Raw genomic sequence first — 13,829 nt, forward strand, 5'->3', positions numbered from 1 at the left:
AAAATGGATGGAGCCAAATACAGGGCAATCTGTTAGAGTCTGCAAAAGACTTGAGACTGGGGTGGAGGTTCTCCTGCAAGCAGGAGAATGACCCTAAACATACAGCCAGAGCTACAATGGAATGGTTTAGATCAAAGCATATTCATGTGTTAGAATGGCCCAGCCAAAGTCCAGACTTAAATCTGTGACAAGACTTGAAAATTGCTGTTCACAGATGCTCTCCATCCAATCTGACAAAGCTTGAGCTATTTTGCAAAGAGGAATGGGCAAAAATGTCACTCTCTAGATGTGCAAAGCTGGTAGAGCCATCCCCAAAAAAAGACTTGCAGCTGTAATTTCAGTGAAAGGTGGTTCTAAAAAGTATTTTTTTGTAAACAATTCCTTCCACTTCAAATTCCACTAAAATACATAAAGTGGCACATAAATTGTGATGTGATAGACCAACATAGATTGATTGGTTGTACCATGACAAAAACGTGGAACATTTCAAGGGGTATATATACTTTTTCAAAGCACCTTTTCTCTTAATTACAACTGACAGAGCTTTGAGAGTATAGCAAAAGCTGTACTCCTGCAGCCCTGTAAAACTGACAGAAAAGATGCTGCTCTTCCCTCCCCTCCGCTGTTCATTCACAGAAGGCTGTGTTCTGTGAGTTAAAAAAAGAAAGCACTCTGTTTGGCCAGGAGGAGAGGAGGGGCTAGCACAATGTCTGCATGCAATTCTGCAGCTGCAGTAGCTGAGACAAGAAAGTCCAGTGTTGGACTACTGTATAGTGATTGATTTATTTAATGAGATGGCATGCACCTTGTTGAACTTAACCCCTAGTAATCCAGCACATTGTACAATGTGGATGAATTCCTGGGATTTAGGCTTTATAAATTCACCTTTGGGAACATGCTTCATATTCCACCTGTTTTAGGCTGGAACTTGTAATATGTGCCCACTGCTGCAGCCGATTGCCCATCCTCTCTCCCTGTAACAGTACAGGGAGAAGTTCCCCATGCCAGCTGTCACTTTTTGAAAAGAGCCTGGCCGATGTGGGGCTCTGCCCACATGGTGGTGTCATTCATTCACAAAGTTCTGTGAATTAATCGACTACAAGTACTGACAACTACCACGGTGCCGTTTAGCATCTTTGGGATTAGAGCGGAGACTGCAAACCAGGTCTTCTCATCCGACATCAGTGCCTGACCTCACAAATGCGCTTTTGGAAGAATGGTCAAACATTCCCATAGACACACTCTTAAACCTTGTGGACAGCCTTCTCAGAAGAGTTGAAGCTGTTATAGCTGTAAAGGGTGGGCCAACTTAATATTGAACCCTACGGACTAAGACTGGGATGCCATCAAAGTTCATGTGCGTGTAAAGGCAGGCGTCCCAATACTTCTGGCAATATAGTGTATAAATAATTTTTTTTTTAACTCTTGCTCAACCCAAAGACTGTTGTAGATCTTCAGAAACTTTAACTGCTTTGCATACGGATGCCTGGGAATTACTGTTGACCGATTTGCTTCTGCTGCTAATACGCAGCAGTTCACAGGCATCAGGTACTTTAAGATCTGCAGTGCTGAAAATAAAAGACAGTACTTGCAATGTACACAAAGCATCTTTACAAAATCTCCCATGAAGGCAAGAAAACCAAGAAATCCGAACTGCTTTGCTCCTTAAGTCTACACCAGGCCTCCGCTCCCAGCTGCTGACAAATAGAAGTGACAGCACTATAATTTTATATGGCTTTAATTCACCAGACACGTGAGATTTCAGTCCAAACACCTTTTTCAAGTATAACATGAATCAATAAAGTGCAAATGTATAAAATATATATATCCTTGAGGCTTGAAAATCTTTGTAATAAAATACTGCTGTCCTATTTTCTTATGTATTTGATTCATATAAGTAAATCCAGCATAGAGCTCACTGTGTGGATTTGTTGATATGATCTGACCCAGGAGGGAACGTCTAGCATAGATCAGATTTTGAGGTTATTCTTTAATGCATGAAAACCTGAGATGGCAATGTAGAGAATATGTGTGAGGAAGCTGGAGTCCTGGCTGGTTACAGCAATCATGTTTTTTTCATTCAGTTCCAGCCTCTTGTTGAAAAGAGAGAATAAACTCTGTACAATCTGAAATGTGCCTTGGTCGATGAGATCAGCCAGTGCTGGTTCTGTCCTTGAACAAAGTCCTTCATCTGACGTGATGTTTGCCTAATTAAAAAGAGAACACAGTTAATCCCGAAGACCTGGAGGTTACAATTTATAGTGATAAGCACTTGAGTCTAGTCAGTTCTAGTGAGGCACAACTAGCACGTAAGGGACACTTTCAAGCTTAAATGGCTTCATGTGCTGATAAGGATCAGAATGAATGTCATTGGCATCATTTGTAGTACAAGTTTAAAAGTCTGCAATGTGCAGAATAACAGGATTTTTGAGTTACCTGTAAAAATCCCTTTCTTGGAGTGAATCACAGAACACAGGAGAGCAAATTCTCAGCATACTGGGATATTCCCTACATCCAGATAACTGGACACTAGCAAATAGAAAAACATTGACTCAGCCCCGCATAACCCTACCCACTCCCAGAACTGCCTCAGTCTTGTCAGCAAGCAATATCAGAGTGAGACAAGAGAGGAGGGACCTGTGTCCTGCAGGAAAGGGAAAGTGTGACATGTTAGGTATTTGTTTACTCAGCACGCCATCCTCTTATTTTTCCTACCAAACAATTGGGTATTATATTGTGTTTTGTATATTAAAATTCATTAAAAAAAAAAAAAAAAAAAAAAAAAAAAAAGAGTATTTTTCCCCCAAAAAAATTGTATTTGAAAAATTGTTTCAAAAATAGTGTGACATAAAAAAAAAACAAAAAAAAAAACAATGTTTGGGGATTCTAAGTGCCCTAGGGAATAAAATGGTATATGTTGCATTTCTTTTTAAGTAACTTTCTAGCAAAAGATACTGATTTTTAAAAAAAAGTGTCAGAATCAGCCTGGTTCTAAGAAAGTGCCATGAAAAAAAAAACATTTGTCAAAGATAAGTGACTGATATCTCTTCCTATTATGGAGTGTTACCTGCAGAGAACAGTTCGAACACTGCATGTTCACATGACCTGTATTCTCTAAAGGACTCATAAAATGCAGGCGCAGTGTGGAGTAAACATTGATGTCCTGCAGAGAGTGAACAATGGTATCTGCTCCTGATCAGATATAATATAATTGAGGTAAAAGACATCCAGCTACATAGTATTATTCAGGAGCTGAAATCTATTCCAGACAATGCACGCTACTGCAATGGCAAAATGTTGCACAATGTCACACTGCACATTAACATGGCAATTACCGCTTGCATCTTGTTTCTACTTAGGAGTTCCTAGTGCCTCCTATAACTCACACAATTACAAGGGGATTCACTCTCCATGCTGATGTTTTATCATTTATGTTACAGTGGAACTGAAGTCAAAAAGTAAAGATTTGCTATGGGGAAAATTTGGAAACATTACTATACCGGAGCAGTACCCTGAAAATGTACCTTTTAGGTCTCAAATTCCACCTGAAAAGTAGCAGTGCACTTCCTGGTATGTGAGAGTGTACCGAATAGTTGTGTTTCTACAGTGTGAAATCCGAGGTACTGCTACCTCTGACTGCTGGTCTCAGGTTTGGACATTTTCACAAAGTATAGCTAAACTACAATACATTATAACCAAAATGTCTTCCATCTGCAACTGAATTATTTTTTAATTTCCAGCAAAATAATCCTCCTTGCCATACTGCCAAGGCTGTAAATGACCAATTTTCACCCCATCATAGTAATAACCCCGGCACTAGGGAATTTTTTTTTTCCATACACATTTATAAAAATTAGCATTTGTGGCTATAAATTACTTAAAAACCCCCCAGAACATTATATATTTTCCGAAAGCAGAGTCTCTGTAGAGTAAAAAGATAGTAGATGCAATTTTTTTTGTCACAAAATATTTGTGCAACTGTTTATCAAAAGCATATTTTCAGGAAATAAATATAATTAAATCAATATAAAAGTAAAATACAAAAGAAGGGATTGTGTCCAGTAAATAGATACCAAACATGTCAAGTCTTAAAAAATGTGTGCGCCCATGATATCGCAAAAAACCATGGTACCCAAAAAGCTTTATAAGCAACGCTTTAAATACCTTTACAGCTCATCAGTTTAGTGTTAATTGTGAGCTATGGTGCTAGAATTACTGCTCTCACTCTGACATTTGCAGCAACACCCCATGTGTGGTGCAATCACAGTTTACATACATCTTCATTTGCAGGTGTGTGCAGGGCAACAGGGGTTAATTGTTTTTAAGTACGTTATACATTTTTTAAACTTTATTTTATTATACTTTTTAAAAATTCACCTTTATTGATTACACAAGGAGTTAACCCCCTATGTGATGGGGCAGGTGACAGGTACTCTATTGGGGTTCAATAGACCCCAATGTCTCCCCTTGCTCTCCCAAGCAGCTAACATGGTAGATGCTTTCCTGGCTGTATCTGCCAGGGAATGACAGCTCAGAAACTGGAACTGACTAAATTATTGCTTTCAGCTTCATTCACTACGGATGTTCCTCATTGTCCACCCAATCTGGAAGCTGGTTGATGTGGTCCCGAGCTCCCGGTAAGGGCGGGAGAGCCCGGGAACTACATGGGAGGGGGGACTGCATTGCCCACACTGTAAAAGGGATCATGTGGCCTGGATCACTTTTACTGTGCAACCAGGAGTTGGCTGAAGGAAATCGGCACAAGCTGATTGCTGCTGTAGCTTGTTCTTAACCCTCCAGTCTTTGGACTACAAACGTCCAAAGAACTGAACTGGTTAATTTTACTGACTGGCCTAAAATAGGCTGGACCTAAACCCCTCTGAAATCCTCTAAGCAAATCTAAAGCAGAGTGTAGGAAAAGAAACACCAAGAAACAAAGGAGAAGTCATGGAACCTGTAATAATGTGCTTGTATATTATCAAAGCATAACAACTTAAAAATGTAAAGCACTCTATGCCAGAAAGGTGCCAAACGGTTATTGCTTCTGTCCAACCAGATATTGGCCATTTTGTACATAAAACATGTATCATTTGTGTTAAACAGATATGATATAAAATAGTATCAAAATGTATTCATTAAAATTTGAATTAAAATTGTTTAACTTTAATGTTGGCAGTTTGAGTAAATATATTACCCAAATTAGACAAACTCTACATTTTTCAAAAGCATCCACAATTTTTGTCCATTAGCATACAAAAGCCAGTGGGTGTTTCAGCCCATGAATATCCATTCTTAACTAGAAAATTAGCAATGCTTGGCCTGACCATTTAAGCAGATCATGCATAGTAAGGTCACCTTCACTTCCATTTTCCTACATTTCCAAGATGAAATGAACACAATTTAACTGCTTGACTAGCTTTGCCCTTAGAGCGAGCTGGTCCTGGGTATGTCAGTAATTGTAACAATTTCTTATTGGTGGCCTTGTGTCCCTGCTAAACATTAGTCTATCGACTGAGTTGCTTATCATCTTCTGTTTCCAGAAGGATTGTCAGACTCAAGTAACTGTAATAAGAAAATCAATGCATTTAATATAAATGTGATGAAATGCTCTAACCTCATTACCAGGCTTTGTAGAGACAGCAATAATGTTTCAGTCTGTTGATTTGCGCTACGTTGGTCCTCCATGTTATCCCTGAAAAAGCCTAATATCCAAACAAGCTGCAGATGGAACTGGGCTGCATTACTAAAAGCTGCTCTCAATCCAAACCTGTGTGGTCGTTCTCTAGTAACTAAACAGGGGCTCACATTACAGTAGAATCTGTAAACAAAGACGGGGAAGTATGGTTGCTTTTCTTGACTATAGCCAATTTTATTTTTTCCCTTGTGTCTTATTTTTGTAAGACGTTTTCTTCTTTCCTTAACTTCAATGAAGTATTAGAATGCTACATATTGTAGGTATTTTACTAAAACTGGACCAGTGCATTGTAACCAATCAGCTTCTATCTTCAGCTCTTCAATTTTGAAAATGAAAAATAGAAGCTGCTTCGTTGCCATGCACAGCTGCTCCAGCTCCAGTTTTATACGTAGCAAAATATCTCAGCTCAGTCACTGCTACTTGTCCTATCCTTTCTATGACAGGTAGATTTGCAGATGGAAAAAATAAAAGGGAATAAGGACAGATAGGAGCTCTGGACCGCTCTGTGTTCTGCGAAGTGAAACAACAAGAAGCGCACCAACCTTGTGCATTACCTCAATAACCAAAATTTATTAAATGAAGGAAAGGTACTCACAAACAGCGAATAAAAACAGGCATGTAAGTCCACCCAGGGACTTCAAAGGTAAGAGGCCAGCGCGAATCCCATCATGGGTGTAGGTACTCAGTCCAACTGACGCGTTTCGAAGGTCATGCCTTCTTCCTCAGAGCTCTGAGGAAGAAGGCATGACCTTCGAAACGCGTCAGTTGGACTGAGTACCTACACCCATGATGGGATTCGCGCTGGCCTCTTACCTTTGAAGTCCCTGGGTGGACTTACATGCCTGTTTTTATTCGCTGTTTGTGAGTACCTTTCCTTCATTTAATAAATTTTGGTTATTGAGGTAATGCACAAGGTTGGTGCGCTTCTTGTTGTTTCACTTCGCAGTTTGTTCGGGCTTCCCCAGTCTTGGTTTGGAGCTGCACGACCTTGGATACTCCGATGGTTGCTTCTCCTGAGTTTTTAATCCTAATTCTACCTAATTCCACCTACTCACCACCGGCCTGGGTCCCAGAGCGCAGGAGAAATCGTTTCCGCTCTGTGTTCTAGCATGTTGCCCATTATACGTTTGCCTCCAAGTGATGGCAACATCTGTATAGTGCCAAGACTCTTGGTCTGGCAATCCCCACGCGCATGCGTGGTGCAGTAATGCGTGGCCTAGGTCAGGGGTGTCAAACTCAATGTCATCACAGGCCACATCAGCATTATGATTTCCCTCAAAGGGACGGTTATATCTGTAAGACTATACAAATGTATCTACTCTTTATCATATTAAATAATTGCCTCTGCATTTCAGCTATTACTGTTTTACTAATAACTTAAGTCTTAAGCTGTGATGGGCAGGTGCAGACCGGCACGGAGCCCACTCATACTTCTGTAGTAGATGATGCTGAAAAGGAAGGTCGCACATCGCTGGTATCATCTGCAAGAAATGTTATTGGAGTCTGCTCAGAACATAGTTCTGCCACGGTGTTGCATGGATACCAGTGGTGTGCGACCCTACTTTTCAATTGGCATAGAGTTATATTATTCTCCTAATATTTATAGGCAGATGTCCAGACACCCCCCCCCCCCCCCAACCATCAGAAGTCAAGAGTCCAACAGCTTCCCTTACCTTGGGCTGCTGCAAAGAAGAAGCTGGGGGCGGAGCTGTAAGAGAGATGTGAAGGCCACATGAAATGGCCTGAAGGGCCACATTTGGCCCGTGGGCCTTGTATTTGACACATGTGGTCTAGGTATTGTCAACATTGTGGTCTAGATATAGGTCAACAACTGTGATTTAGTTTATTGAAGACTGGATTTAACAGCAGTGCACAGTGCAGGTAACTGCAGCCATACTGGGGGCAAGATTTGGGAACAAATACTTCTAGGAAATTTTTATTTTTGTCCATGACCCTGTTAGGAATATTTCACCTCACCTCCTCTCCTGGTGACTGCAAGACAAGAAGTAAGGGGAGTGGGTGTCACTGGGACATGGACAGTAACAACAACAAGGGATTCTAAACCTTCCTCCTTTGTTGCAGTCTGTCTCCCCAGTAAATAGATATCATACTACTTCATGTCTCCTCCCCACTCTGCACAAAAAAGAAAAATGCAATACATCAGATGCAGTGCTCCCTTCTTCTACACTGTCCAGCTGACAATGGTGGCGGAAAGCATTTACTTTGTGTTCTTTATGGCACATGTGCACTGCACAGGACTGAGGCTCATTCACACAGGAGCAGAGGCTATACAGCCTGTAAAAAGGGCATGTTAATAAGCCCAGGGGGAGAAGGTGTTCCATACAGCCATGACCACCAACCAATGAGAGGATGACCGATGAAGCGGCTGTATAGATCTTCCTGCATATCCAAGCATTTACATCCATGCAGGGATTGGTGTACGACTCTAGAAGCAGTCTGTCTGCATCCAGAGCCATGCATCCCTGTCTGAATGTATATTATTTTTAAGAGGCTGCTGGTTGTGGCTGCACAAATCACCTGTCACTTTTGGCACAAACACACATAATTATACACAGTGGATGGGTCTCTTCATGCATTTAAATGAACCCTATAGAGATTCCAAATCAACTCTCCCATTTATCTCTAGCCAGGAAGAAAACAATTAAAACCACTGCCCAACTCAGCAGATAGTTTAGAGCGGGGCAATGATCCATTTGAGGTCTATTTGTTTCCTACAACCCAAGGGGGGGGGGGAGGGCTGTTGCTCCACTTTAAAAGCAGTAATAAACCCAAAACCAATATATACTGCAGTTTACCAATCATTAGATGTGGCTGCACCCAGTTTCTTTTCTTAGAATTTTGTTCCTTTGTTTTCACTTGGTGATCTAGCCAGTAACACACCTCCTGTATTAGAGTGCCCCCCCTAGGGTGGATGAATAAGCACAGTAGGCAGCTTTGGACAGCAACATTGTCCATGTGGGAGAAGGGGAGTGTTAAATGTACTAGCAGATTTAATTACACTAACAAATTGAAGCTAAACTTCAGCTCACACTTTATAAGCAGTTACAGCAAACTATTCTACATAAATATATAAATAAAAGCTGATCATTGTAACCACCCCTGTTAGTGTCCTATTGGCTGGATCACCCTGTAAAAATTTAAGAACAAAAAGCCTAAAAAAAAACAAAATGCAGCCATCACATCTAAGAAATGGTAACCTGCAGTATAATAAATTTTTACTTTTTGGTTTAAGACCTTGGTCACACCAATCTGACTTTGAAATTGTGCGACTTCAAGTGAAGTCGCACGATTTCAAAGTAGAATGTCACTGCGACTTCAGGTGTGACTTGCAAGACATCTGTACACAGATGTCTATGCAAGTTACACCTGAACATGTAAAAAGTAGTGTATTTACTGCTTTCACACCTATGTGTTTTTTAGTGCATTTTGCAGAAACGTACTACAATCCATTTAACATGGCTTCCTATGGGACACGTTCACATCTATGCGTTTCTTAGCCGCTGTGTTTTTGGAAAGGGTCAGGGACTTTTTTTAAAAGCAACACTGTTCAATGTAATGCTTACCATGCAGCCTCTCTAGGTGGTCTTCCATGTTAAGCCCAGGTTTGTGGCACAATGTTACTATTATATGGCATCGCTAGTGTGTAACACCATGAACTCTCTTGGTAAAACATTAAAACACCTTCCTCCATTTCCGCCACTGTTTAGTAATCTATTGGGTAAAAACCCCTTTCTACAGTAAGACAAATGCTGAGGCTGTTTAACATATCCATCAAAGTGAACATAAAAAGATAAAGAAATTGTACCAATGTTCCTAAAACTATGTGCAAAAATGACAGTTTTCAACAAGATCTCTATCAGAATTTCTACTCTGTGGGAGGATTTCTACTTCAAAAGGAATACACATTAATAAAGGCGCCACTCGGAAACAGCTTTTATGTTCAGGGACTTTCTGAGTTGGAATAAGCTACAGATTATACTCACCAGGGCCCAGAGAGCTGGCAAGAGATGAAGTTTACAGCAAGTACCGAGCATTGCCAAGGCAGTGTCTGGCATCTCTGTAAAACAAACACAGATCAATATCCATTACGCAGCAACCAGTGTATTGTGTGAAGTGACATTTTCCAGCATGTAGACAGCTGAATCTAAGGAACTCTGTCATTGAGCATAACACCTGCGTAAATAAGCTGTGACGGAAGCAGCCATTTGCTGTTTCATGAACCATATACTATACTGAGACAGGTATACTGTGAATAGATTCAGCTTTAATGCCACAGAACTAGGAAGTGTCATATGAAACAAGCAACGACTGTTTAAATCACAGCCCAATCACATTTTTTTTTCATACCATTACAGATCCTTTTTAAAATGGACCTGAACTCAAAAAAAAAAATGAAACAAAAAAAAAAAACACAAAAACTTTCATTTCTGGTTGCTGGCGGACTCACCTAGGTGAAGATATTACAGGGTCTTCCTGTACAAAGCGTAGGATTCCAAAAAATGCAAAAAGCACACTCCTGCACAGAGCTGGAGCATTTTATGAGATTTAGAATCCTCAACCTTTCCAAGAACCTGCTGTCTGGTCCAATGACATCAACCAACAGCAAATGGCTAAAACCCAAAGAGTAAGGCTGGCCTTACATTATATAATTTTCTTTTACAATTTTCTATTTACCAAAAACTATATGAGGTCAGCCCTAAACAGCACAAACTGGTACCCAGTTAAGCAGGCCCTTGTACTACATAGCTGAAGGTAAATCTAAAGGAAATTGTATAATGTATGGTCAGTCTAAGGGGAGGTAAGTTTATTTTCATTACTTTTTCCCAGCAATTTTGTAATTGGAGGTGGGGATCTGTTACATAACTGGACCTTGTATCTTAGTGTAAAGTCCACTTTAAAATGAACTCGTGAAAAAAAAAAGCTGCCATTAATTACATGGCTGTAATAGTGCAGGCCTACAGCTGGTCATCCTTAAAGCAATATTAAACCCAAAAGCAAATATTGAAGTTTACCAATTCTTAGATGTGATGGCTGCCTTTTTAGGCTCTCTCCTTTATTTTCACCTGATGATCCAGCAAGTAAATCTGTTTTTCAACAGAAATGTTCTCTTGAAGTTACAGTGATGAGACAGACCATTTTACACTGGCAAAGGTACTTAAAATGATCATCATTTATGTAACGCCTTTCTCTCAAAAAGAAAAAAAAAAAGTTTATCTCTAACAGATTATAAAGTATTAGCTGGAGTTCAGCCTCAGTTTATCAGTGTATTTAAATCTGCTAGTGCTTCTAACAGCCCCCCTTTCCCCAGACTGACAATGCTGGTCAGATCACCAAGGGAGAAAAGTCTAAATAAAAAAAAAAAAAAACCTAATACAGTCAATACATTTAATGATTGGTAAGCGGCAATATAATAAATGTTTGCTTTTGGGTTGAATACCATTTAACTACCTTCAGAACTACAGATCATGGAATTGCTAGATCCAGAAAGGCCCTACACCGGGCTTGGGAATTCTGTATAGGTTTGAATTAAAACTTTGAAAGCATTCCTCACTTGGGACTGGAGCAACAACCCCTGCAAAAGTGGCTGCTGAACAACAGACATGAAAACAGGATTACAGAGTGTGAAACTCCAGTTTGCTGCCCCTGGAAAGGATACTCTAGATCAAAACATTGTATATTTCCTGGGACCAGATGGCCGACAGACTTACACCCATTCCAACAAGTTCGGGTGCCCCTTCATAGGATGCAGGACTTGGAGAATCATGTCTTCTGATGAATGTTTGTTCCAATATTCAGTTTGGAGCTGGAGCCATAAAAAGGAACTTCTAATCCCAGGAGTAGAAAGTTTACCCTTGGAAGATTTTCAGTGGGAGGAGTATACTTTTGCCCTGTGATCTCTTTGATGTAGTTATCCAAGGAGGAACCAAACAGGTGTTCTTAAAATGGAAGACACTTTGCCAGCTGAGCTCCCATGCAAGAACTGGCTAAACATTTTAGCTAAATAATCATCCACATACGTACAGAGAGAAGCATCTTCCCCAAGATCTTGTGGAGCATAACTGGCAAGCCCGTTCACACAATGTAAGGATACAAGTAAAAGCTTTGTGGTGCAGGGAAGGATACATTAAGATGGAGGTAGGGTCTTAGTCCATACAGCAAAGGTCTGGCAAACTTCCATGGAAGCAACCACAGTCCCACAGGTGGGGCCAGCTAAGGAATAAACAGCCTTAAAGTGGGCCTTTCGGCACCTGAATACAGAATTATCCTCTACTGGCAAAAAAGCATCTTGTTAAGACAAGCTAGCACAGTCCACTACAGAGATCATCAATTTTTGATAAGATATTGCTGAGCAAATCGTTTAGGAGAAGTAAGCAGCTCTTCAGGGTGAGCGGAGTAACCATTTAGGATGGGCTTTACGAGCGAGTGGACTGGAAAGGTCTTAGCAGGCTTAAGAAGCTGTAGAACGACCTTGGAGTGAGCAGACCAAGGCCGCTTTAACACGAAAGAAGAATGTACAGTGTCAATAAGGTTTTCAATGGAATTCTTAAGCTTGGATTAAAATTTAGCTGAGACATCTCATCCTGATCCAATTCCTCAGAAGGAGAGTTAGGATCATCCTTGCCTGCCTCCTACTCATGCAGTGTCTTCAGCCAAGAAAAAATAAGAATTTGATCTAGCCAAGGTAAAAGTTAGAATTTGACCCAGTAGGGGAGACTGAAGGGGCTCACTTGTGACCCACTCCTGTTTATATACAGTCTTTAGTAGGACTAAAATTCTGCCCATAAAATCCGACACTGTGGCAGAAGATTTCTTCCTAGGTAAGTAGAAAAATGTGGAAGGGCCAGCAAAGTGCCCAGACGTAGGCAGGGATTCAGACCAGGGCCAACTACATGAATAGAGGGTTCTAGGGTCCTGTGCAGAAAGGCTAAGAAGGGATACCCACAACCACTGCTGCTGTGAAGACAAGTAGTGCTGTCATAATTTACATCAAAATATTTTTAGGCAAAATATATCTATGTTCTATGCTTTAGTGGAATATTATGCCTTTAAATGTATATTTTCCTTCAAATAACAAAGGAGCCATAACCCCTTGTGCAACTCCTAAAAAATAACACCTTTCTTTGGAGCTTATTTAATAAGTAATGATTTAACACCACCACAGAAATAAAATTCACAACATATGCATGCATTACTGTGTGTGCGTGTGTTTATGCAAGGTCTTTGTGGAACACACATACACGCACTTCTAGTTGCCAGTGCTGCAATATACATGTGAACACATGTGTACACACATACATACACGTGTATGTGCATAAATTACCACAGGCAACAGTAAAATTTCTTATTTTTTCTTACAGATGTACTCATCGCTGTATTACTGATCTTTACGCAGCTGTGCGCATTGTTCCTTAGACAACGACAATGCACCTGTGTTCGGATCAGTAAACCAACTTGGTGTTTTTTTACTCTTATGTACAAGAAGCCTTAGTCATTGTTTCAGACACATTTTTGTTTATGTGAGCCTCATACAGTGGTTGGACTCAAGGCTAAAACTACAGTGAGATATTTTTGTCTTATGTATGCGCCTTTCTTTAAATTTCTGTGTAAATACTAAACTTACAAATCAAATGTATAAAATCACTTGCCACCTAGGCCAGACAAATGGACTTTGGTAATATTATTTGCCATTCCTTCCACATTTAAATGCTTGGCAAAGGCTCCCACTAGAGCTGCAAAGCAATCATTTGATGCTGACATTTCTACAGATTTCCTTGTGCATGCAGTATCAACACACTCTGTAATCCAAATTCATAACCTAGTTACATATCAGAGCAAACAAGCTTCATTCTGCAATCTTCTGGCTTCTTATAGTGTGTAAAGAGGCCAATTTGCTAGGTCCATTCTGTATCAACATTGAGGTCAGGCATCTATTACCATTTTCATGTATGGTACACAAGGGATATGCTGTCTAGACGGCTGGAAAGTGGTTTTGTGTACTTCTGTTTATGTTTTTCATATCAGAGAGAAAAAAAAAAACAAAAAAACTAGACACAGACGTTAGAATGAATCAAACAAGCAGCACTGAATAGTACAGCTTCACAGCAGGGTGATA

The 13,829-nt window shown here is 40.2% G+C and overlaps 1 protein-coding gene across 2 annotated transcripts in view; it reads right to left on the reverse strand.

Moving 5' to 3' along the window:
• Positions 1-1,722: 1,722 nt before the first annotated feature.
• GSDME (gasdermin E) overlaps positions 1,723-13,829 on the reverse strand; it is a 144,902-nt gene continuing 132,795 nt past the window's right edge. For both annotated transcript variants that reach the window (XM_089673210.1, XM_089673209.1), the window contains exons 9-10: positions 9,700-9,773; positions 1,723-2,207 (exon numbers count right to left, since the gene is read on the reverse strand). In XM_089673210.1, coding sequence (XP_089529336.1) covers positions 1,971-2,207; positions 9,700-9,773 — 311 coding nt within the window. In that variant the 3' untranslated portion in view covers positions 1,723-1,970. The remainder of the gene's footprint in view (positions 2,208-9,699; positions 9,774-13,829) is intronic.

Source organism: Staurois parvus, unplaced genomic scaffold (assembly GCF_062004578.1).
Source record: "Staurois parvus isolate SC_StPar_1 unplaced genomic scaffold, SC_StPar_1.0 ptg000136l, whole genome shotgun sequence".
In the NCBI taxonomy this organism is placed as follows: domain Eukaryota; kingdom Metazoa; phylum Chordata; class Amphibia; order Anura; family Ranidae; genus Staurois; species Staurois parvus.